Below are 24,984 nucleotides of genomic sequence, written 5' to 3'. Positions count from 1 at the left end.
AGGTGACAGGAGACGCCGAGCTGGCTCAGGGCCTTCACCTCTCGTCAGCCTTGACCACTCGGACACTGTCAGTGCCAAGTCCCAGAAAAGCAGCTCCCTTACTGATGGAGTAGTGACACTGTGGAAGAACGCAGACGGCAAGTTAGCATGGCCTGAGCCTCCCTCGCAGAAAGGACTGCAATCTGAGGGCCGGAAGAGGACTAGAAGGGACTCTGACTGAGCTGGCTGAAGATAAGTCTCAGAAGTCCAGTTAGGCCTATGACCGGTCCCCACCTCCTTGGAAGTAAAGAGCGCCAGGGGCGGCAGTGCCCGGAGGCCCCTCTGCTTGCAGTCTGGGTAGCGCTGAAAGCGGGCCAGGTTCATGGCGTACATGTTGGAGATGGAGCCGCCTGCCACAGGGAGGAGAAGGTGGTGAGTCAGGGCTCGAGTTTCCTTCCCCTGACCTTTCTTTCCACCCAGAACTGATCAAAGAAGCATGCATCTCCCAAACCATGGATTTCCAGGGTTCACAAACAGCACACAGACAAGAACAGCCCAGGGTCAGAAGAGCACCCCCTCTACACCCTGAGCCCCCCATAGGACACTCTCCTCACGACAGCCGCCAGAGTATTTCTGGCCAACACTGGGATAACGGGCTGGGAAGCCTCTCCATGGTGCAGCCCAGTGGAGCGAGAGAGAAAACAGACACTGCCCCTCCACACTAGTTACACAGACACAGGGGAGCCCCCTCTCACATACCAGGGCAGAAGACCCCGTCTCCAGAGTTCCAGCCCACCAGGGCACGAAGTTTCCTCAGCACCTCCTCCTCCATGAGTACAAACACAGGGGCGATCTCATACGTGTACCTGCCAGAGAACATGCATGACAAAGGCCTAGGGGAAGCACTTCCCGGCTAAGTCTTTAAGCTGGGGAGACAGAGGGAGCAAAACAAGGAGCCCAAGAGAGAAACCAGCAAGTGTGGAAGAAGCAGGGAGCGCACATGGGGAATACAGGGTCAGGAGGCGCCGTAAAGAGGTTGGCGAACAGGAGCCCAAAAGACAGGAGGGAAAACTGACAAGAGGCAGCGGCAGAAAACGGTGGCAAGGGACAGGAACCACCGTCCTCTCCTACCCAGAGGGGTCTTCCCCAGCAAACCCTAGTCCTCTGAGGACAGAAGCCCCACGTGGCTCACTGGCTGGTGTTGAGGCTTTCCGTGATGATGCGCCCAGCCAGGGCGTGGGGATCTAACCCTGAGAAGAGCTGGTTGAAGAACCGGGGGTGACCTGGAAAAGCGGAGGGGGGGGGCGTCTCAGGGTGGAGCTGGGTACTGGGACCAGACCCCTCCTCCTCCCCCCTCCAGGTCCCCAGGCACACCAGTCTTGACACTGTAGTGAATCACGGCGCGGCAGCGCTCCAGGATCCGCTCCCGAGGCTCGCCCTGGCTCTGCAGCTCCAAGTCTAGCAGCTGCCTGAGCTCCTCGGGGTCCTTCCATTCACAGACCTAGGAGGAGAGGCCAAGGCGCAGGGACCTTAGACCCTCAGACATGAGATCCAGAGCTCTGCGCCCATCTGGTGGCACACCTGGTGGAGTGAGGGTTACGACACGATGGGCAGGAGGAGAAAGAGCCCACCTTCTCAGAGGCACTGGTCCCTTTCCGAATGGCCTCATCTATGACAATCCCGAACACGTCCCGGAGCAAGGCCTCCACAGCGACAGGGTCCCCACGCAGGGGAGTGAGTGGTTTTGAGTCAGCCATCAGGATGAAATCTGCAAGCACAGTGGGACCATTGTTCACTCGGCCTGTGTGCCCCACCTGGCCACAACGAGGAAGGCCTTCTGCCTGGCAAGGGGCCTGAGGTCCTGGCTACGTACAGATGAGGACAAGTCGAAGGGGAAAGCCACCGGGAACAAGAAGGGGCAGGGGAGGGGGAGGAAAGGTGGGGTCAGTGGCCACTGTCCACCTAGGGCAGGGACACAGCACTCACCCACCGTTCAGGTCTCTGTTCAGATGAGCGGGTGACAAGGTACACTACAGAGTTCAGAATAAAAGGGCCAAGACGGCACAGAGGGAGCAGGGTAGACCCAGAAGTCACATGGCAGTGGCATTACTCTCGTGACCCTTGCTCGAAAGAGAACTTTTACAGATTTGGAACAGGGACAGCCGGGTTAAGTTCCCTGAATAATCATTAGCTGATGGGAGAAGGGCGGGGCATGCAAAGCCAGGCAGAAAGCAGGTGGCACATTCACCCCAGGGATGAGGTGTGAGAAGAAAAGGAATTCCCCCTGGGACTCTAAGCGCCCAGGGAACTGGGAAGACTGGAGGAAGGCAAGAGCAGAGAGACCCAGGAGACCACCCAGGAAGGCCCAGAGATGCCCAAGTGGAGCCACTGTGCCTCAGAGACTGCCCAGAACCACCTTCCTAGTTTTCTTTTGTTTTTCTGTTTTTCAAGTCAGGATTTTTCTGTGTAGCCTTGGCTATCCTGAAACTTGCTCTGTTTCAGGACAGAAGCTGGCCACGAACTCACAGAGATCCTCCTGCCTCTGCCTCCCGAGTACTACTGGGATTAACGGTGCTTGCTACCTGCCACTGCCTGGCTCCTTTTTTTTTTTTTTAAGGCTGCATGTATCCTAGGCTGACCTCCAACCTGATACGTAGCCAACAATGATTCTGAAGCCCTCATTTTCCGGCATCTACCTCTCAAAGGCTTGGATTATAGGACTGAGCCACCATGCCCAGTTCAGGGTACCCTGATCAGACCCAGGGCTTTGCACACGCGGGGCAAGCCGTGCACCAGCTGAGCCGCGTCCACACCCTAGCATCCCTCAGGCCTCCTCAGGAGGCAGAGACTCAGACACAGCTCCTGCTCTTCTCTGACTAGGAGGCCTGTGCTGTCAAGCCCCCTCTGTCCTGGCTTCTGACGTCCTCTCAAAGGAGGCCACGCTGAGGAAGCACTGTTACACAAATGCCATCCAGGCTAGGAGAGAGACAGCCCCTGCCCTGCCGGATGACAGAGACACCCTCGAGCAGCAACAGCTCAGGGCCTGATCTTGTGCTCAGAACTTGGGAAAGGAGCCGCAGGAGGCGGAAGTCTGGGGAGGTCTGCAATGGGGTGGAGGCTGAGACTTGAGACTGGGCAGGAGAAATGAAGCTGGTGCACAGCAGGCGGGCAGAGGCTGGGATGGAAGGAGAAAGGCCCTGAGCTGACATGGGGATGCGCCAGGCTAGTCTGGACTCAGGCAGATCCGGCCAGCTGGGATACAGGAGCAAAGGGGAGAGGGGTGTGCCAAGTCTTAAGCATCAAGCAGACCTAAGGAATTTAGTTTTAACCTGCAGGAAGGACGCTGTAGCAAGTCATATAACTAAACTGATGCTGAGAGCTAGGTGTATTGGTTCAAGCCTGCAACCACAACTGCAAGCAGAGGCAGGAGGAGCACAGCAAGTTAGCACTACATATAAAGACCCTGACTCGAAAAGACAAAAACAAAACCAAGAATTAGAATGGGAAAGATGAGCTGGGTGGTGGTGGCGCACACCTTTAATCCCAGCCCTCGGGAGGCGGAGGCAAGTGGATCTCTGAGTTTGAGGCCGGCCTGGTCTACAGAGTGAGTTCTAGGACAGCCAGGGCTACACAGAGAAACCCTGTTTCAGGGTAAAAACAAAACCAAAAAAACCAATGTGAAATATGGCTCAGTAATAAAAGGCACCTGCTAGTAAGCCTGACAATTATGAGTTTGATTCCACATGATGGAAAGGAGAACAAGTCCCACAACGCGCCTCTGCACCTGCACCTGCACCATGCCCCTCTTCCCCCAGCCCCCCCTCCCCCGCACGTAAGAAAATAAATAAAAAGAAATATAATTTAAAAGTTTTTTTTTTTAGCCGAGCAGTGGTGGCGCACACCTTTAATCCCAGCACACAGGAGGCAGAGGCAGGTGGATCTCCATGAGTTCGAGGCCAACCTGGACTACAGAGCGGGTTCCAGGACAGCCAGAGCTGTTACATAGAGAAGCCTTGTCTCGAAAAACCAAAAAAAGAAAGAAAGAGAGAGAAAGTGGGTGAAACAAAAGACTATGTAATTGCAGATGGACAAAGTTAGGAAAAACAGGAAGAAACAACCGTGGGAGAAGCGTATGGACTGAGGCGCCATGCAAACCCAGCACTGCCACACCATCAGCTTCGGCCGAGGCTGGCTGGCGCCGTCTTGACTCTGTCTCAAGAAGCCCGGTGAAAGTCCGCACAGGGCAGTGAGACCTGACTCTTCCCGCTGCCCAATCCACCAGGCAGCTGCCACCCCACGCCTCATCCACAGCAGCAGAAAGACTGTTCTCGGGAGAAATGGGAACACGGGAGCCATGTCTGGGACACAAGACCATCCACCGTACTGAACACAGGGAGATTGGGAAAAAGCGACATTTCAAACAGAGACCTTGTCCCCAGCTGCCTGGGACCAACTTCCAGGGCCAGCCTCTGAGTACCTCCTGAAGAAACAGGATCCAGACAAAGGCTCGGTGAGGCTGACTGTGGAGCTGGACGGCACGGCGGCTTTGCTTGCACATGGCCTTTGTTTACCAACAAAACAAATCACAGGCCTTACCTATCAGCGCCACCCCAGCCGTCCACTGCCCAAAATGCCCTAGTGCTCGGCTCTTCAAAAGGACAGAGGGACACTGAGCACAGACACAGGCCTGTGCCCCTAGCACCTGGGGGGCTGAGACAACAGCCTAAGATGAAGAGTTCAGGGACATCCTGAGCTACACTGTGAGCTCCAAGTCAGCCTGGGGGAGACTCTGCCTCAGAAAACCTGAAAAATAAAATGAAACTAAAAGAATAAAAACCCCAAATAAATGTGTGTGCCACGAAACCAGGCCTGGAGGTGCACGCCTTTAATCCCAGCATTCCAGAGGCAGAGGCAGGCGGATCTCTGTGAGTTCGAGGCCAGCCTGGTCTACAGAGTGAGTCCAGGACAGCCAAGGCTACATGGAGAAACCCTGTCTCCTACACACACACAAAAAAAAAAGAAAAAGAAAAAAAAGAAAGGAAAAAAAAACCCAAATAATAAATGTGTGTGTGTGTGTGTGTGTGTGTGTGTGTGTGTGTGTGTGTACACGTGCATGTAGGACAAATGAAGGAAGCCCTTCACAGGGACCAGAGCTGCAGGACTTGCTGATGCACATCTGTGAAATCCCAGCACGGAGGACACTGAAACAGGAGGATCACCTTGAGTTGGAATCCACTCTGGGCTACACAGCAAGAACGCTTGAAGGTGGAAGTGAAAGCGGGGGACGACGGGGAAGAAGTGGGAAGTAGGTTGGATGCAAACACACCGCATGCATGTGTGAGTAGTAAATGTTTAAATGTTTGTTTTCTTTTTGACACAGGATTTCTCTGTGTAGGTATCCTTGGCTGTCCTGGACTCACTTTGTAGACCAGGCTGACCTCGAACTCACAGCGATCCGCCTGCCTCTGCTCCCGAGTGCTGAGATTAAAGGCGTGCGCCACCACTGCCACTTTTTAAATGTTTAATTTTTAAAAGTCCAAACAAAAGAAGCACAGAGCTAGAAACAGATAAACTAAACTGTCAAGATGGTTCAGCAGGTAACGGCAGAGCCGCCAAGTCTGCGACCTAAGTTGGATCTCAGGGCCTCACAAGGTAAGAGGGAACCAACTCCCCAAAACTGTGTTCTGATATCTGCATGTCCCACACACTCACACTCAAGTGCATTCACACACGCAAGCAAACAAGTGCGCACAGACACACACATACAGAAAAACTTAAGAGTGACTGCCTGCCTTGTGTGCGTGATCCCCTGTGTGGTGTAATCCTAACACTCAGGAAGTGAAGGCAGGAAACGTGAAATCAAGGTCACCCTGGATACATGAGATCTCGCCCCGCCTTCACCAACACAAAGAAAAGCATTTGATTTAAGCAGCAAACCACATGACCGAACACAGAGAGAGTCTACATCAAGGGAGGAGTTTCAGAAGAAGGAAGATTTTACAGAGCACAAAGGGCAAACGAGACAACCAAGGAGTGCATCGTAAGATCAAGGGAGGAAGGCGACTGCAGGACATAAAACAAACAAAACTTCTCAACACAGAAGACAAGTCAAGGACCGTGATTAAGCCAGTAACCATCCTCAGAGGGAAGAAAAGACAGGAGTTCCTCTGCCCACCTGGACGACAGAAGCCTCAACACACTTCAGTTGATGATCTGTCTCAGGCTCCCGGCAGCAGCTTTTTCAGACGGTTCCCAAATTGTGGACCCACTGACATCCGCCTCCCCTCCCTCCCTCATTTCAAATTTCTTAAGAGGAATTAATAGTTAACAAAGGGCACTGAATAGGGGGCAAGGAGAGGGCTCAGCAGATAAAGGCTCTCACCACCAGACCCAGAAATCCCTGAGACCCACACTGTAAACAGACTCCTTCCTGCAAGTTGTCTTCCGACTTCCACAAACAAGCCATGGTATACACACGCCTGTGTACACACACATACACACACCACTAAATAATGTACTTCAACACTTTTTAATTTAAAAAAAGCCAGACAGAACTCAGCACTGTGCATCCTACACTCAGAATCTCACCCTCATTCAGAGCTCACTCAGCACACCCCTGCCCCCACGCGCACACTACTTGCTTTGGTGGCCGTTAGAGAAGCCATGGTGAACTCAGAACCACAGTGGAAGTCAGGAAGCCAAGTCCACCCACAGACGTGGCTTTGTTTGGCTCTATCGTGCCTTCAAACACTTTAAAAATTAGGGACTAAGCCAGGGAAGGTGGTGCACGCTTTTAATCCTAGCACTTGGGAGGCTGAGGCAGACAGATCTCTGAGTTCAAGGCCAGCCTGCTCCACAGAGCGAGTTCCAGGACAGCCAGGGCTACATAGAGAAACCCTGTCTCAAAACAAAAACAACCAATCAACAACAACCAAAAGCAAGACTGTCTCAACATCCTACTCCCAGACCGCTCTTGTTCTTTGCGGCCCACTCCAAACGCACACAGGTGATAGTTTTATTGGTTTCGTGGATGTGCGTTCAGAGTTTATACTGCAAATACCAACGGGATGTGAACATGTCTTCTCCTTTTTCACACGAGAGGCGCATCACCGCTTTTCTACGGACTGCTTTTTCTTTATGACCAATGTATGAATAATCTTACAGAACATCTTCACTGTTCTTTAATGTCAGCTTTATGGAGATCTAATTTACACGCCGCAGAGCTCATCCCTTTATCCGGGGGCTTTAGCGTAGCCGCAGACTTGTGCAATCACCACCACTACCTAACTCTAGGACCTGCTCCTCATCCCAGGAGTAAAGCCACCACCAGTCACCCGCTTGCTCCCTCCAAAACCTCTGGCAACCACAAATGCACTTTTCCATCTCTACAGATTTGCCTTGCTGTGCAGGTCTTAAAAAAAGAAGTGTGAATGGGAGGTGCTGATCCGCTCCTGCAGAGGACGCCAGCTGCGTGCCTAGCGCCCGGGACAATCTCATAACCGCCTGTAACTCTGCCCTCTTCTGTCCTGCATCCTCTCTGTGCACACCCACAATCTTCTTTTAGACTTTTTTTTTAATGTGCATTGGTGTGTTGCCTGCATGTATGTCTGTGTGAGGGTGCCAGATCCCCTGGAACTGGAGTTACACAGGCAGTGGTGAGCTGCCATGTGGGGGCTGGGAATTGAACCCAGGTCCTCTGCGAGAGCAGCCAGTGTTCTTAACTGCTGAGCCATCTCTCTAGTCCCCACCTTCCCTTTCTCTAAAGAAGTAAACTATTTGCGGGGCTTTGTTACTGGCTTCTTTTGCTTAGCATACTGTTTTAAAGGTTCATCCATATTGTACAATGAGCCATTTGGCCATTTATATGTTCTTAAATATTTCAGTCATTTGTGCCATTTGGCTATGATAAATCACGCTGCCATGAACATTTGTGTACGTGTTTTTGTGTGATGTGTTTTTAACTCCCCTGAGGACATTCCTGGTGGTAAAACTGCTACATGCTAACTCTATGTTTAACCTTTTTGTTTGTTTGTTTGTTTGAGACAGGGTTTCTCTGTGTAGCCTTGGCTGTCCTGGACTCACTTTGTAGTCTAGGCTGGCCTCGAACTCACAGCGGTCCTCCTGCCTCTGCCTCCCGAGTGCTAGGATTAAAGGTGTACGCCACCACCTTTTGAGGAATTGCCAAATTGTTTTCCAAAATAGTTGCATTTTACAGTTCCCACCAACAATGTAGGAGGACAGCAGTTTTCCACCTTCGCAGGGACTTGTTACTGTCTGTCTTATGACGGGGCCAACATTTATAAAACATGTGCCAGTGTATGAAAATACTGAACTAGCAAAACGGCTGAATGGGTTAAAGGTGCTGGCCAGAAAGCCTCACCCCTTGAATTCAATCCCTGGACGCCACGTGGAAAATGTAGAGAATTGACTCCTGTTGAGAAGTTGTCCTCTGGCCTACACACACACACACACACACACACACACACACACACACACACACACACACCATCTCAGTACGGTTTCATGTAAGTGGGTCAGTCAGTTTTCTGAAGCAACAACACACTTGAGAACCCCACTGCCCCATGACCCCATGATAGCAGGTCTTGCTGTTTGTCTGTCTGCTTTATGAATCGGGGCTCTGCTGTGCTGCCCTGGCTGGCCCAGCATGCGTGAGTGTAAGGACTCTCCCTGCCTTGGTCCTGCAAGCGTGGTGACTTTAGGTGCGCACTCCTATGCTCAGGTTTACTTTAGTTTTGCAGTGCTGGGGGCAGGGCAGGTAGTGAATGCCTGACCAGCACACCATACAGTCAAAGCACAGCTTAGCACACTTTTTTGGGGTGGGGTGGGGTGGGTTTTCGAGACAGGGTTTCCCTGTGTAGCCTTGGCTGTCCTGGACTCGCTCTGTAGACCAGGCTGGTCTCGAACTCACAGCAATCCGCCTGCCTCTGCCTCCCAAGTGCTGGAATTAAAGGCGTGAACCACCACAGCTGGCTGAGCACATACTATGACTCATGCATTTCCAGTTATGTGTGTGACCAGGATTGCCACAGGTCCCAGGCTAGCCCAGACCAGTGTCTGATAAAGCTTGGAGGCACACACCTGTGCTTCAAGAGCCTGGCTGAAAGAACTGCCCTCAAAAGAAAATGCAGAGCTGTAGAGATGGCTCAGTGGTTAAGGGCACTGGCTGCTCTTCCAAAGGACTCAGGTTCAATTCCCAGCACCCACATGGCAGATCTTAACTGTCTGTAACCCAACTCCAAATGATTTGACATCCTCACACAGACATACATGCAGGCAAAACAACAATGCATATGAAATAAAAATAATTTTTAAAAAACTTAGGTCGGGCATGGTGGCACACACCTTTAATCTCAGCACTCGGGAGGCAGAGGCAGGTGGATCGCTGTGAGTTCGAGGCCAGCCTGGCTTACAAAGCAAGTCCAGGACAGCCAGGGCTACGCAGAGAAACCCTATTTCAAAAAAACAAAAAAGCAAAAGAAGGAGAAGGAGAAGGAGAAGGAGAAGGAGGAGAAGAAGAAGAAGAAGAAGAAGAAGAAGAAGAAGAAGAAGAAGAAGAAGAAGAAGAAGAAGAAGAAGAAGAAGAAGAAGGGTTTGCAGTCCATCATTTGGGGGAAGAAAAGGCAGGGACTGGTTAATCTAGTCACGTCACCTTCACAGTGGCGAGCAGACACATACAGGGGTCTGCGAACACAGTTGCCTGTAGTTAAAGCCCCAAGGGGTCCAGCACCCTCTGCTGACCTGCTCAGGCACTGTATGCATGTGTGGCACATACATACATGAGGCAGCAAAACACCCACACACATGAAATTAAGTAAAAAACAAAACAAACAAAAAGAGCAGACTGAAATAAAAGCACACTCCTCGCTGCCTGCTCAGTACACACAGCCCTCAATCCATCTCTCCCACAGTCCAGGGCACCCAGCCCAGGGAACGGCGCACGGCTGGCTGGGCCCAGGAACTACCTCACGGCTGTGTCCACAGGCCAGTATGACTAAGACAACTCGTGATTCTAGGCCACGGCTAGCTGACAAATTGTCACAGCAGTGTCCCCTCCACATACGCACAGATATGATATAGATTACGTACATACAGTAATCTCATATTACATATGCCACTAAAATAAAAGGTACTTTAAAACAAGAAAGGATTGAAAAGGGGCCAGGTGCAGTACTGCACACCTTTAGCGATGTCTGTGAGTTCAAGGCTAGCTTGGGTCTAAACACACATTCCAGGTCAGCCACGGCTACATCGTAAAACCCAGAAAAATAACGATAATAATAAAAAAGGTTAAGATGGACTGGGGATATAATTCTTGTGATTGGCAAGAAGCTCAGTTCAACCCCCAGCACTACAGAGCAAAAGCAGAGATTGCAGTGTGTGCATACACTGTGTACAGGGTCTCGTTCCCAGCTTCTTCATCCACCGGCATCAAAGGTCTCAGGGATGCCACAGGGAGCTAGACAGCTCGTCCCTGTTACGCAACCCATGCTGGCTTTCAGGAGAATGGGTTCAGTTTGCTCAACAAACATTGACTGACTGTCTCCTTCTGCCGCTTGGCTGGCGCTGCCCCAGCAACTGTGTTTGCTCTGCCTGTGGGTTCCAGCTGGCACCCAGCAAAGAAACCCAGCAGGCAGACGAAAGGTAATAGAGTGACCATTTGCTCCAGAGAGGCCGGACTGCCGCGTCTGAGCAGCCGTCCGACTTCTGGGTGAAAGCACGCTGCTGCCCTTCAGGCTGCGGGGACAAGCGCTCAGCAGGAACCATCACAGCTCTATTTGCTTTTGTTGTTGTTGTTTGTTTGTTTGTTGAGATATGTTTTCTCTGTGTAGCCTTGGCTGTCCTGGACTCCCTCTGTAGACCAGGCTGGCCTCAAACTCACGGCAATCAGCCTGCCTCTACCTCCCGAGTGCTGGGATTACAGGCGTGCGCCACCCCCCGCCCCCCCCACAGCTCTATTTGCTTAACAATGCAATGAAGCTGAGAGGCTGAGTTAGGACTCTACACCTGGGGGCAAAGAGAGCCCGATAGCCTCCTCCAAAAGCTCTTCCAACTAGGCTTTCCACTAGAGAGAGTTAACAAACTGGGGCACTCAGGACGGCCCAGCAGGCAAAGCCTGGAGACCTGAGTTCTTACATCCCTGCACCCATGTGACAGAAGGGGAAAACTGACTCTCAAAAATTGCCCTCTGGCAGGGCATTCGGACACCTGTCTTTAATCCCAGCACTCAGGGAGGCAGAGGCAGGTGGATTGCTGTGAGTTCCAGGACAGCCTGATCTACAGAGAGAGTCCAGGACAGCCAAGGCTACACAGAGAAACCCTGTCTGAAAAACAAAACAAAAAATCACATATCTTACCTAAACTCAAGATAACTACATAAGGGTGACCACTGCTGCACTCTTCTCTCCTTTTCTTCCCCAAGACAGGGCACCATGCAGCCAACGCTGGCCTCAAGCTCGCTTTTTGCTAAGGATGCCCTTGGCGCTGGCTAACTGTCCTGCCCCTCCCCCACCCCACCCCTACCCCCAGCACATGGACCACGCTCTGCTCTTCCGATGCTGCTGCTGTTCGTACTCTCCTTCTGCATTTCTAGCCTCAAGTGCTTCTCTTGCTTCAACCTCCCGGGCAGCTGGGCCACAGGCGTGTGTCATCGCACACAGCTTTAGGTTACGAAACGATTCTTAAACTATGAACTCACTTTAGCTGTCTACCGTGCACTCCAGGCAGAGGCGGGAGGAGCTTAGGAGACTTTGAAGGCAGCTTGAGCTACAGAATAAGGTCCTGTCCCAACCCAAAACTATAGGTGATCAAAAAACATGTACTGGGTTAAATAAATAGATATTTCAATGAACTCAGGAAAAAGTGTCTCATGGTACAGAGCTCACCAAACGGGTAAGACTTGGAGAGCAGTGGAGAACTCAGCAGCTGACAGCAAGTGTGGGAGCACGGATTCCATCTCTCCCCAGTGGAGAGCCGGCTCAGCAGTTAAGAGCTCTCTGCCTGCTCCTGATTTAATTTACAGTATCCACGGGGTGGCTTACAGCTGTCTAGCTCCACGTGGCTCATAAGTGTCTGTAACTCCACGTTTCTAGGCACCCTACGCCCTCTTCTGGCCTCTAAGGGCACCAGGCACTCAAGTGGTACACAGACATACATGTGGGCAAAACACCCACACACATGTAAAAATTAAAAAATGTAAGCATATAATTAAAAAGCAGTAATACAAATTATTATCTTCATGAGCATGACTGGAAGAAAAATTAACCATTTGTCCTTTTATATGTTTGTATTGGGTAGACTGACAGCAGGTAAGTGTTTTGTTGTTGTTGTTTGTTTGTTTGTATACTGAGTATACAAAGATACTGAGTATCCCTGGCTGGTAGAACTTGCCACCTTTACCAGGTTGGCCTTGAACTCACAGAGACGTGCCTGCTCTGCCTTCCCAGTGCCACTCTCTTGCTAAAACTAACTTTTAAAAACTTATCTATTTGTTTATTATGTGTGTGTGAGTGTGCCCATGCACACTTGGAGGTCAGAAAAGAGCTGTGTGTCCCGCCTATCACTCTGCCTTTTCTTTTAGAAGTACAGTCTCTTCCCTACCTGGGGATCCAATTTCTCAACTAGGCTAGAACCCGGCAAGCCCTGGGGATCCCCCAGTCTCCACCTTCCTCAGAGCTGGGTTTACAGCCATGTTCCCACGACCATGTTTGTGCCTGGTGACAGAATCCAAACGCACTCCTGACAGCTGGGCCATCTCTTCAGGGCCCTAATTTGTTTTACATGAGAAACATTCCTAGTGACATTTCTCTCCATTTTGTGTCAGTTTTAGGATGATCCTATGAGAAACGGAGCTTATTTTAATCATCTAAACCATGCAGGCTTCTGGTTAGGAATCCTTATCTTTTTACATTATAAAGATTTTGCTGGGACAGTGCTCTCCTAGACTCACCAGACAGCAGCTAAAATAGAAACCAGGTGCCAAGTGTGCACCTCAACAAGTCTCCCTCTCTAAAGCTAAAGTGGGGAACGATACGGGGTAGTATTCGAGGATGAACTCAAATTTCCACTTTCTTTTTTGTTTGTTTTTAGAGACAGGGTTTCTCTGTTTAACTGCCCTGGCTGTCCTGGTCGCACTTTGTAGACCAAGCTGGCCTCGAATTCAGTGATACGCCTGCTTCTGCCACCTGTGCGCCTCCATCCCCGGCCCGTTTTCCACTTTTCAAATGCAGCCTGGCCGAGGCGGGCAACACGCACGTCCAAGTCTTCAACTAGTCCACCGACGACGAGGGGAAAAGGCCTCTTTCTCTCAAGGACGCCTAAGGAGAGGAGACTCGTGGCACGAAGGCCGCAGCAGGGCTGCCTTGAGTGCTTAGGGAACGTCTGACACTAACACTCGGACTGCGGGCAAATGCAAAATAGATTTAACTCTTTTTTTTTTTTTTTAACCCCAGCTGACCTCCGCGGTCTGCATGTCTGCGCCCCACAGCTGCAAACACCGAGCGACAAAGCTGACCAAGCTTGGTGGAAAGATCAGGGAGGGGTACTAACTATTCCGGCTACTCAGGGCTCCGGACTGTGGAGCGACAGCAAAGAGGCGGAGAATTTTTTTTGTTTTGTTTTGTTTTGTTTTGGGTTTTGTTTTGTTCTCCCAGGAGTCAACCAGATCACCTAAGCGGACCTTCCTAAAGGACACTCGGCCCGGGGTCTGCCCTCAGTCAAAATGGCGGCCGTGGCGCGCGTCCGCGCCGCCGCGCACGCGCGACGCTTGGCACCGCCCTCCTCCGGTGCTCCGGGCCGCCACCCCTCCCACTCGCCAGCTGCAGCGCCCCGCGCGTCCCCGGCCTCACCCCTTTTTGGAAGGTTTCCCCCCACCCCTGCACCCATAACCCCCCCCAACACACACCTCCTTCCTCCCGTCCAGGCTACCGAGCCCGGAAGTGGATGTGGCCGCCCGGCAAAGAGGACGAGGGGGAGGGCGAAGTGCTTCCGGGGAAACGGGCCCGGGGTTGGTGTTTGTAAACTTGCCTCGGTCCCGGCGCGGGCGGGCGGCGGCGGCCGCGGGGCTTGGCACGGCGCGCCCGAAGCCTGGAGGAGGCGCCGCGCGGCGGAGAGCGGACGGCGGGAGGCCGCGCCGGGCAGGTAGGAGGCGGCGCGCGCCGCGGGGAGGCAGCGGCGGGCGGGCGGGCGGCAGCGGCTGGGCAGCTCGCAGGCCGTGGGGCGCCGCGCGCGCGGAGGGGGAGGGGAGCGGGCGGGAGGGCGGGCGGGAGGGAGGGAGGGAGGGGGCCGCGACGGCAGGGCCGCCCCCGCCCCCCGCCCCGCCCCCCGCCCGGAGAGAGAGGGGGCTCGGCGGGAGCGCGGGCGCGAGCACGCGGGGCAGGACGGGACCGGGCAGGGCGCGCGGGCGCGGGCGCGGGGCACGGCGCTCCCGGGGCTGGCCCGCGCGCTGCGGCTGCCTGCGGAGAGCGTGCCCGCCGGTCCTGCCGCCCTCCCTCCCTCCGCGGCGGAGAATTTACGTACCCTCGGGCGGACTCGGAGGAGCGTTCACGTGCGGGCACCGCCAGCCGCCCCGGCGCGCAGCCGCGGACCCCCCCCCCGCCCCCCACCTCCCGGAGCTTCCCTGCACGGCGCGCCGTCTGCTTCCCTGCCCGCGTCTGTGGTGGAGTGCCAGGTCTTTGCAGGCCGGCCCACTCCGCACAAAAGCCCCAAAGGGCCTCCGCCCCCTTTTCTGTCCCTAAAATGGCAAATCTGAGCACTTACCCCGTTGGCAGAGCCTCCCTATAGGAGGCCCAACTTTGCTTTTGCTCCTGTTGGCTGCTCCTTCTGGCCCCGGAAGCCAGTCTCTTCCGCTGGCCTATAAAGCTCCTCCTGAGCTTCAGGGCTCCCAGCAAAATAAGTTGTGGCCCGAGGATGTTGCACTTTAGGGCCTCATCTCCCTTTCTGGTTTCAGGTGTCTGGGACAGACCTGGAGCTTCACCGACAGAATTCACCTGGGTAAACCAAGACCGCTAGACTCTGGCTTCTTCTTCAGACAACAGGCAGAAGTCACCTAGAGAGAGAAACCGCGGGATTCTGGGGACAGCCGTTTTCCCTTTGGAGGACACTTAAATTCTTTTGAGAAGACGACAAAGAGGCAGCTCTGTCAATAATGGCAACCGAACTGAAAGAGCAGGAAGGAGCCATTACTGTGATTTGGTGACAGACCTTCAAACAGCTGGGTCTTAAGGATAAAAGCTGGATAAAGAACTTCTGAACTTTGGGTTCATTAAGTGAAAATTCAGCAATGGCTCAGGTAAAAGGCTCTAGCGCCCTCCTCCAAGATCGTTCACTGGGAAGCCGGTTTGCAGTGTCACTCTTGAATTCTGCCTTAGTCAACAATGTTGGCCGTCCCCAGTGAGCCGAGCTCTGTATTAAGCGCCAGGGGGCGATCTAGAGGAAGGAAAGGAGACAGGCCTCAGCCCCTGCCTTCAGGGAGCTTCCAGTCAAATGAAGGAGGTAGGCCACACCACAGGCCCCCACGGGCCGCCGGCACAGCGCCTGGTGCTCAGTGTACTTTTGAGTACTTGGGAGCGCTCGGGCGTAAGGGAGTCAATAGTCTGGTGAATGCTTCATTGGTGTTTTTGTTTTTTGTTTTGTTTTTTCAGCAGGAATTTTGTTGAGCTCCTATTACATGCAAGGCATTGTGCTTGGAATACAAAGATGAATAAGATTGTCCTTGTCCCCAGTAAGCTTCCAGGCTAGTTGGGGGGAGGGGGAGGGGGTGGGAAAACAGTCTTATTTATTCTTACAGTCACAATGCCTTGCATGCCGCCTGATCCTGGAGGCTGAATCTGTTGGTTAAAAGAGTTCGTTACTGCAGAGTGGTCCTGCCTTGACGGAAGAGGGAAAACGGGGCACTGGTCTTAGAGCAGATGGTGAAATGGGGATCATATGAGAGGCAGGGTGGTATTGGTGGGTGGTGGAGTTTCCGGAAAAGTCAGCTTTTTGTGCCTTCCTAAGGAGTTAGACGTTGTTGTCCCTGTCCCCCCCAACCCCCCCCAGTGGGGTTCCCCTAAAGAATGTCAGCAGCAGAGAAGTGCTGCCCAGAAAGTAGTTGTCATTATGAAGGTAGCAGATGGACTGGGAGGACAAGGTGACCACAGGGGCCGCTGTGGTCCTCGGAGTGGAAAGCTGTGCGCTTCTCTGAGCTGTCTTTGAGGAAACCTCTCCCGTCTCACCAGGACGGAGCCTGATTGGAGTGGGATTGGCTTTCTTCCAAGTGCTGCAGCACGCCTCTGGGTTTCTTCTTCCTTTGTGTGTTTGCAGCTAACTCCACAGCACTGTGTTTACGTCTCCTTGGCCCTGGGAGAGTAGGCGCTCTGACTGGCATTTCACATTCGAGGGAAGCAAGGCTTCAAAGGTAGAGACATGCCCAGAGCCGCTCAGCCCGACCAGCAGAGCCAAGGTTTTTAACTTTTGACTTTTCGCTTCAGAGTTCATGGATATGAGATTAAGGGGTCCCAAGACACAGTGATTGTCCAAAAGAAAATATTTTAATTGATCTAGGGGTTTCTTTAAAAGACTTTAGTAAGAAAAGTATCTAGCCGGGCGGTGGTGGCGCACGCCTTTAATCCCAGCACTCGGGAGGCAGAGGCAGGTGGATCGCTGTGAGTTCCAGGCCAGCCTGGTCTACAAAGTGAGTTCAGGACAGCCAAGGCTCCACAGAGAAACCCTGCCTCCAAAACAACAACAAAAAAAAAAAAAAAGAAAGAAAGAAAAGAAAAGTATCTATTCTAGAGTGCCGGTCCATAAATTCAGCTCCAGGGCTGTGGTAGTACACGGGGTTATTTCCTAAGGCACTCCTGTTTTGGGGTTTTTGTTTTGTTTTTAAAGATTTATTTATTTATTTATTTATTATGTACACAATATTCTGCCTGCAGGTCAGAAGAGGGCGCCAGATCTCATTATAGATGGCTGTGAACCACCATGTGGTTGCTGGGAATTGAACTCAGGACCTTTGGAAGAGCAGCCAGTACTCTTAACCTCTGAGCCATCTCTCCAGCCCAAAGCAACTGTGTTTAATTAACTTTTTTTTCTCCTTCTTAGGGACAGGGTTTCTCTATGTAACCTTATCTGTCCTGGACTCTCTTTGTAGACCAGGCTGGCCTCGAACTCACATCGATCTGCCTACCTCTGCCTCCTAAGTGCTGGGATTAAAGGCATGTGCCACCACAACTGGCCCTAATTAACTTTTTAAACTTTATTTAGAAAGCCTGGCGTGGTGGCACGCACCTGTAATCCCATCCCTCAGGAGGCAAAGGCAGGCGGATTGCTGTGAGTTTGAGGACAGCCTGGTCTACAAACTGAGTCTAGGACAGCCAAGGCTACACGGAGAAATCCTGTCTCAAAACAGAAAAACCAAAAGAAATAAAATATATAAATAAATTTTAATTTAGAGCACACATACAAATGGCCTAAAAGTGGAGAGCCAAGTGTGGTGGCGCACGCCTTTAATCCCAGCATTCAGGGAGTCAGAAGCAGGTAGATCTCTGAGTTTGAGGCCAGCTTGGTCTGCAGAGCAAGTTTCAGGACAGCCAGGGCTACACAGCCCTGCCCTGTGTGTGTGTGTGTGTGTGTGTGTGTGTGTGTGTGTGTGTGTGTGTGTGTTTTGTTTTGTGCTTTGTTTTTCAAGACAGGGTTTCTCTGTGTAGCCTTGGCTGTCTTGGACTCGCTTTGTAGACCAGGCTGGCCTCGAACTCACAGCAATCAGCCTGCCTCTGCCTCCCAAGTGCTGGGATTAAAGGCGTGCGCCACCACTGGCCGGCCACAGCCCTCTCTTGAAAAAATAAAAAATAAAATCAATAGCCTGAGTGGTCAAAGGAAACTATATGTTCAGCTCTAGAATCTGGTGGTTTTGTTTGCTATAGCTGGCAGCACTTAGAGAATTTAAATTTAAGTGAAGAACTAGCCTGGTAGGAAATAGAGTTGACATCTGGAGTGGGGGCCGAGCTGCACTTCCTGCACCTCCAGAGACCCAAATTCAGGCCCGTACCACCCCAGTCAGCTCACACCTGACGCCCTGTTCTGGTCTCCTTAGCCACCTGCCCATGTGGTAGCATGCGTGCATATATACATGCGTACACACACACATATAAAATAAAGAGTAGTAAGAGAAATCTTTAAAAAGTAGAAGAGGGGGTTCTCCAAGATGGCCCCGCAGGTGAAGGAGCCTGCTGTGAACCTGAGGATAGGATTGGGGCCTAGACGCCGCTCGGTGGGAGAAGGAAGCTGGCTTCTCTGACCTAACCTGTACCGTGCCCGCTGGCATGTGAGCGCACACGCACACACTCAATAGGTAAAGTAATAAAAACAGCCGGATGTGGTGGTGCACGCTTTTAATCCAGCACTCGGGAGGCAGAGGCAGGTGGATTGCTGTGAGTTCCAGGACAGCCAAGGCTACACAGAGAAAAACCCTGTCTTGAAACCCCCCCACCCCATCCCCCAAAAAACCAAAGGTATTCAGAAAGAAGATGTCACCCCAGAAATGTCCAGTTTCAGTGGGACAGACCTCATACCTACAGTTAAAACTCATATTGCCTTGGGTAATGTGTAGCCCACACACTATTTGGTATTGTAACCACAGGTTACTGTTTGGTCCTTAGCTGGATCTGTGTTTCATTGCTAAGGGATGCAAAGTCCTGGTGAGACGGGAAGGGCCTGAAGGAAGCAAGGCTTGACAGCGAGGGGCTGTCTCCTAGAGAGAAGCACTTTGTTGCTGGGTGAAGACATAGGTCGGTTGAGACGGCAGCTTTCTGCCCTCCCAGGTGACCTGACACCTCATCTCCTTTCAACTTAGGCAAGTCTTCTGGCTTGTGAAGGCCTAGCAGGTGTGAGTTTGGTTCCCACCGCAGCCAGCAAGAAGATGATGCTGAGCCAGATTGCCAGCAAGCAGGCCGAAAATGGCGAGCGGGCAGGTAGCCCTGATGTGCTGAGGTGCTCTCAGGTACAGCACTTGAGTCCCTGTGGTGCTTGGGGATTGGGTGGCCCAGGCTGTCTGCCAGGAGGCACCAGGCTGTGGCTGCTCCCTGCGTGGTTTGTGCTTCTGTTTAGGGAAGTGGGGAACCAGGACCCAACTGGGAGAGAGAGGGAGAGAGAGAGTGAGAGTGTGAGTGTGTGTGTGTGTGTGTGTGTGTGTGTGTGTGTGTGTGTGTGTGTGTGTAGAGTAAGGAAGGTTCTTGTGTGCCTATAGACCCTCAGGCCAGGGACGTCCTGTGGAGAGGAAGCAGGTGCTTGACTCTCCATTATGAACAGCTTACCATGAGGCTGCGTTTGGTTTCTCCTCCTGTGTTCCAAGATAGACTGTAAGTTTAGATTTGACTTGTCTTTGAAGGGCCACCGGAAAGACAGTGATAAATCCCGCAGCCGCAAAGACGACGACAGCCTGGCCGAGGCCTCCCATTCAAAAAAGACTGTTAAAAAGGCAGGTAATGGGGTGAGCCCCAGCTCTCGCAGTTCAGGAGTGGAGTCGGCTCCTTTTCTTACTGCTTGACTCGCATCACTCCCAGCGGACTTGTGCCCTGACTTCATCCATGGCCACAGCTGGTCCAGGTGGGGAGCGTGCCTTGTGCTCTTGTGGCAGGAGCAGGCGAACCCCAGCTCACTCACGCTGTGGTGGCGCTGGCTCCTCTAGTCCCTCCTCTTCCCTTCAGGGCTCTTAGCTCAAGGGATGGGACAGGGCACAGCCTTCTCGGCATCAGAGAGGCTCTCAGTCTAGCGGCTGGAATTGGAGCAGAGCAGTCTGGGAAGAGAGGGCAGAGTGACGCTCACATGACGGTGCCTGGTTGTTTCCCCCAGGTGGTGGTGGTGGAACAAAATGGTTCTTTTCAAGTAAAGATTCCCAAAAACTTTATTTGTGAGCACTGCTTTGGAGCCTTTCGGAGCAGTTACCACCTCAAGAGGCACGTCTTGATTCACACTGGTGAGTCTCTGTACTCAAAGCTGGCCACATGGGGCGGAGTCTGCAGCTTGTCCTCCTGCTGGCTTTGTTTTCCAGGACAGGGTTAGAGGTGGAGGCAGAGGGTTGGCTTGCATGGCTCCACGTTTGCTGTCGCTGAGACCAGCAGTCTTGCATGGTTATGATCACTAAGTGTCTGGAAGACAGCTGCAGTGTGTAGTCTCCCTTGGTACTCACTTCTTTGTGCCCCGGGCCAGGTGAGAAACCGTTCGAGTGCGATGTATGTGATATGCGTTTCATCCAGAAGTACCATCTTGAACGCCACAAGCGTGTACACAGTGGCGAAAAGCCTTACCAGTGTGAACGATGTCATCAGGTAAGGTTCGCTGTCACCACGCTGGAAAACAGCAGCACACAGAAACTTCCAGCCCCTTCCTGGCTGGCGGAGAGGCTCCACAGTACAGTTAGCACCCTGGAAAGAGATCTCTCTCTGGCCTTATGGAGCGGCTCGTGCGGAATGCTTGTTAGGATATCATAATGATGTCATTTGGGGGTGTTTCCCTCCCCCCTCAAGACGGGCTCATTATGTAGCTCTGGCTGTCTGGAGATTGCTGTGCACACCAGGCTGGCCTCAAACTTCAGAGCTCTGCCTGGTAATAGCAGTTCTTGAGTACCTGTGAGAGCAAACTTGACATAGAATTTGCGGAGGGCCGGCATGTGTGAATCTGATGTTGCCTCCTTCCTATAGCTGTACTGTCCTCATTCCACATAACGGGGAAACTGAAGTTGAGGGAAGTTAACTTTCCCCGTGACATAGCAGATAAGGCCCTGTGGTCTTCCATCCAAGCCCCTGGGCTCTGCAGGAAGAGATGGAATCTTTGCCCCGGGGGTCCAGTATCTGATCGGATGAGGATGTACGTGTGAGGACCAAGGGAGACAAGCGCAGGAGACACGTGTGATAGGAACCAGTGCTCCCCGGTGCTCTGCTCTGTCTTACACTTTATTCCACATTCACGCTGAATCTTCAGAGTGATACAGTGACAGCCGCTACTGGTGAGGATGGCACCTGACTGCAGCCCAGCATCTCACAAGTGCCTGAGCCCAGCCTGCCACAAAGCCAAAACAGTAGAGTGAAAACCCCACACAGGAGCCAAGTTTGGTAGCACATCCAGTCATGCTAGCACTCAGGAGGCAGAACAAGAGGATCACAAGTTGTCAGCCAACCCCAACTAAACAGCAAGCCCTGTCTCACAGAAACATAGGCAAGGACTGTTTTCATCTGTATAGTTTCCCACTGTGTCCTTAGGCCCCAGAAGTGTACAAGCCTTAAGATAAAAATGTGAGGGCAGTCAGCGGTGGGTGTCTGCAAGCGAGTGCCTGCCGGGCGCAGCCTCCTCCTGGGGTTGACTGCACTGAGGCATAGTAAACAGTAAGTGTTTGAGGCAGCTACTCACCATAGGATGTTTTCACCTGTTCCTTCGAATGAACAGACCAGTTCAGGGCTCTCAGGTCATCTGCCCGTTGTCACATGACTAAGTGATAGAACTGGCCAGGCCTGTGGCTCCAGCGCTGGCTCCTTGTGGTTACTGTAACATTTGCTCTTCTGTGTGCAGTACAGGTGTGGAGGTCAGAGGACAGCTTTCGGCAATCTCCTTCTATTATGTTGGTTCTAGAGGTCAGATGCAGGTCATCAGGCTTTGGCGACCTGTTTCTGGACCTGCTGAGCCAGCCGGGCATCCTCCCCAGCTCCCCCTTCTTGAGGCGGGGCCTTAGGTACCCGCACTGGCTTCCAACTTGCTGTGTAGCCAAGGATGACCTTGAGTTTCTGGTCTTCTGCCTTCAAGTCCACCTGTGCTCACGTCACAGGTGACAGCAGCACGCTCCGTTTGTAGGGTGTGTGTGCTCAAACCCAGGGCGTCAGGTGCTGCATCTCCAGCCCTAGACCAGCGTTGACAGGGTCTGTCTACATGCCTGGCTGTCCTGCAACTCATTTTGTAGACCAGGCTAGCTTCAGACAAACAGAAATGTGCCTGCTTCTATCTCCTGAGTTCTGGTGTTAAAGGCGTGCGCCACTGCGCCCAGCAGCACGAGCCTGGTTCCTAAGCACTGTGTGCTCCGGCTCTAGGTGCTGAGAGCAAGAGCCTAGCACATGCCTTCTCTTTGAGGAAGGCGCCACGGCAGCTGATTTCTCTTGTAACTCAGTCCTCTCTCTTCACAGTGTTTTTCTCGGACAGACCGATTACTGAGACACAAACGGATGTGCCAAGGATGCCAGTCCAAGACGTCTGATGGGCAGTTTTCTCTGTAGGCTCAAGGGGCCCTAGGTGGTGGGCGTGATGGGGAGTGTCTCCGGAAGAGCTCACCCCTCTGCTCTGATGGTCCCGCCACCCCACCTCCGCTCCCTCGGAACCTGTCCCCCTCGAGCAGGAGCGAGCGTCCGCCCTGTAAATAGTCCGAGACTATGAGCATCTCGGGGAAGTCCCTGCAGCCTCCCCGGGCCGGAGCGCTCATCCCTGGACCTGGCTGAGGCCAGAGGTGGGGACTCAGCGGTGCACAGCCAAGACTGACGTGTCCCCCACGACCCTGGACAGGAACTGGCAGCTGAAACAGAAAGGACTGGGGCGGGATTTGTTTGTCTGCTCTTGTTTTTGTTTATCCAAAAGCAATTTCAGCAGGTAAACTGGGGATACAGGTTATCTGGAGGCGTAAAGTCCTTAGGCATAGAGGACTGGCTGCTCCAGCCGTTTGTTGTTACTGTAGGCCCTCGGTGTTCACATCCCACACCTTACTTCCTGTCTGAAAGTAAACAGGACCAGGGCTGGACTGCGCATACACTGTGAGGACAGAGGGAGGCGCTGGAGAGACGGACGTGCGATAGCAGCACAAGTGGGCAGACCTTTTCTCTCCTCACGATTAGCAGTGTTGTGCCGTGGGCCTTCTCACGGTTTGTGCAACACTAGTGCTGACGGGCTCGGCTCAAGTGCCTTTTGGAGGAAACTTGGGCGGGGTGGCACACGTAGCCCTTTTCTCTGGGCTGTTGGCCTTGGTGATGGTTGTGGCTACCTCACTGTCCTTGACTCCAAACACCAGGCAGCAGTTGGGCAGGGAGTTGTGGGGCTGCAGGGGGCTGTCCCCTGTGCTCTCTTAGGACAACCAAGCATAGTCCAGAGTTTCGCTGACAACTGTGGTTTCTGTGAGAGAGTGCCTCCCTCTGGAGGCCTGGGACTGCTCAAGTACATATGGAAGTCTGGTCTGGTCTGTCTTCAGTCCCAAAGAACTCGATCTTGGCTCCCTCTCGATAGGCGTCCCTGCTCGGCCAAGTTGGGGCCGGGTGTGCTGCTGAGGAAAGATCGCAGGAAGACACCTCATGTCTGCATATTCCAACCCTCCCCCATCTTGTCTACCCCCGAAGAAGTGTTCAGATTTGTGTCTGTGTCTGACTGTGAGTGCTTGTGTTTGTTTGCTTGGAAGGGATGAAAATTATTGACCCAAATTTGGCCACCAACTTAGAGGGCAGAAAGCGTAGAGCAGCTCTCCCACTCAGACCTGAAGGGTCTGCCTCTTCAAAGCTGCTGAGGACAGGGGAACAGGGGTTTATCCCAGAAGGCTTTGGGGCTCGTCATCGTCGTCGTTTTTAGGTTGATTCAGCAGTACTGGTTGTAGTGTCTCTAAGCCGGGGCTTACGGACATGTATTCCCTAAAGTGAGAGAACTCTTCCTGTTTTGGGACTTTGTTGAGTGCTACCCAACCCCGGCGGGGGGGCACTTCAGCTGTATCACAGAGGCATACCTGTGCATACAGCTGTCGCTGCAGTAGGACTCTGGGATGGCAGCCTCCAGGAAGAAGTTCTTACCTAGCAAGTGAGAGCCAGACGGCAAGGCAGACTGTGGCCTCTTCCGATGGGTCAGGGGATGGGATGCCACAACTCCAGGGCAGAAACTTCAGGGAAAAAGAAGGGAAGATGCTACAGCCTTCAACTTTCCTCTGTAAGCTTTGGTGAGGGGTCTGAGGAACGCTCACTGCTGTGTCTGATGGCTTCATGCTGTTCATAGTTGGCATACTCTAGAACACACCTCAGGCCTCGCTCTGCCCTGTGGCCCCAGGTGCCTGTGCATGTACCAGGACCTTCATTAGAGGCTCTGCTGGGCCTGGAATTTTCTACCTTTCAACTCTGCGAAAGGCTATGTTGAGAAAGCTGTCCAACCACAGATGCTTTTGGAAGTGAGGTCCCTCCCTCCACGTGAGACTGGCCCATGCCTCGGTGTGTGTGGAGGTGTGTGCTGGGTCAGCGCAGGCCCTGCAGACCTTGGCTTCCTGCCTTAGTGGAAGCCAGGAGGGAGAACTTGGGGATGTGTGTACAGATGGCCCAACCAGAGCCACACTGCCAAGGCCTGGGCGTGAGAGGCTCAGAAGTTGGCAATGGTTGAGGACAGACAGACTCTGGGGTGAAGAGTAATAGAACACCCAAGGGCCCAGGAACCACAGGGAAACCACAAACAGCTGCAAAGGCTCCTGGGCCTGATGCCCCCCTTGTCCTGGGGCTGGTGTTAGCACTGGACAGATGTCTCAGGTGAGCGTAGAAGTGGGAAATGAGAGGGCAAGTGCTCAGACATCAAAATGTGAATGTGGGGTTGGGTGGGAGAGTAGTGCCAGCCCTTGGGTGGACTCCGGCACCAGGCCCTGCTGTCCTGCCCGCGCTGGTGCCTGTCTTTTGCATCCCAACAGCCTCTTGTCATCACTTAGCTACTGACTGCGCCATGGCTTGACATGGAGGGCTGGGTGAGTGGAGTTCGCAGTTCTAACCCTCTCCCCAGGTTCCCTCTGCCCCTGCTGTGGCCCTGGGCTCTTTATCTTCAACTCCCCTCTTACCGTGCTCCACTTTTTTTTTAATATACTTATTTTGCTATGGGGGAGGGGACTATCAAATGAACAAGATCACTTTTAATGTAGTTTTTATAAGATGTTATAAACTTGTATCTTTTTACCATTAAAGTGCAGTGTATGTTCGTGATATATTTAGGATATTTAAATAAAAAGGATGGCGCTTTTCTACATTC

The 24,984-nt window shown here is 52.7% G+C and overlaps 2 protein-coding genes across 16 annotated transcripts in view; one reads left to right on the top strand and one right to left on the bottom strand.

Annotated features, from left to right (window-relative positions):
- The window catches only part of CSAD (cysteine sulfinic acid decarboxylase), a 24,625-nt gene extending 9,977 nt beyond the window's left edge, over positions 1 to 14,648 (bottom strand). Inside the window, exons 1-7 of one of the 7 annotated variants that reach the window (XM_084749638.1) lie at positions 14,515 to 14,648; positions 1,611 to 1,747; positions 1,354 to 1,480; positions 1,172 to 1,262; positions 739 to 845; positions 274 to 389; positions 39 to 118 (exon numbers count right to left, since the gene is read on the bottom strand). In XM_084749638.1, coding sequence (XP_084605764.1) covers positions 39 to 118; positions 274 to 389; positions 739 to 845; positions 1,172 to 1,262; positions 1,354 to 1,480; positions 1,611 to 1,736 — 647 coding nt within the window. In that variant the 5' untranslated portion in view covers positions 1,737 to 1,747; positions 14,515 to 14,648. Of the gene's footprint in view, positions 1 to 38; positions 119 to 273; positions 390 to 738; positions 846 to 1,171; positions 1,263 to 1,353; positions 1,481 to 1,610; positions 1,748 to 1,965; positions 2,102 to 6,154; positions 6,226 to 11,882; positions 11,994 to 13,249; positions 13,274 to 14,022; positions 14,153 to 14,514 lie in introns of those variants that run through there. The other 6 variants (XM_084749640.1, XM_084749642.1, XM_084749639.1 and 3 more) reach the window with 6 other exon arrangements.
- ZNF740 (zinc finger protein 740) lies at positions 13,998 to 24,984 on the top strand. 9 transcript variants are annotated; one of them, XM_084749717.1, is made up of 9 exons: positions 13,998 to 14,136; positions 14,945 to 15,489; positions 15,642 to 15,718; positions 16,300 to 16,393; positions 18,830 to 18,976; positions 19,364 to 19,453; positions 19,828 to 19,951; positions 20,185 to 20,303; positions 22,146 to 24,984. In XM_084749717.1, the coding sequence occupies exons 5-9, from the start codon at positions 18,896 to 18,898 to the stop codon at positions 22,233 to 22,235; spliced, it is 504 nt and encodes a 167-aa protein (XP_084605843.1). In that variant the 5' UTR covers positions 13,998 to 14,136; positions 14,945 to 15,489; positions 15,642 to 15,718; positions 16,300 to 16,393; positions 18,830 to 18,895; the 3' UTR covers positions 22,236 to 24,984. The 9 variants fall into 9 exon arrangements, with proteins under 9 accessions (XP_084605843.1, XP_084605840.1, XP_084605845.1 ...); XM_084749714.1 differs by having other exon boundaries at positions 16,300 to 16,438; XM_084749719.1 differs by lacking the exon at positions 15,642 to 15,718 and having other exon boundaries at positions 14,945 to 15,286.

This window comes from Acomys minous (assembly GCF_964271855.1).
Source record: "Acomys minous genome assembly, chromosome: 12".
Lineage (NCBI taxonomy): Eukaryota > Metazoa > Chordata > Mammalia > Rodentia > Muridae > Acomys > Acomys minous.
Note: the sequence above shows the minus strand (reverse complement) of the source record. Positions and strands in the feature narration are given on the sequence as shown.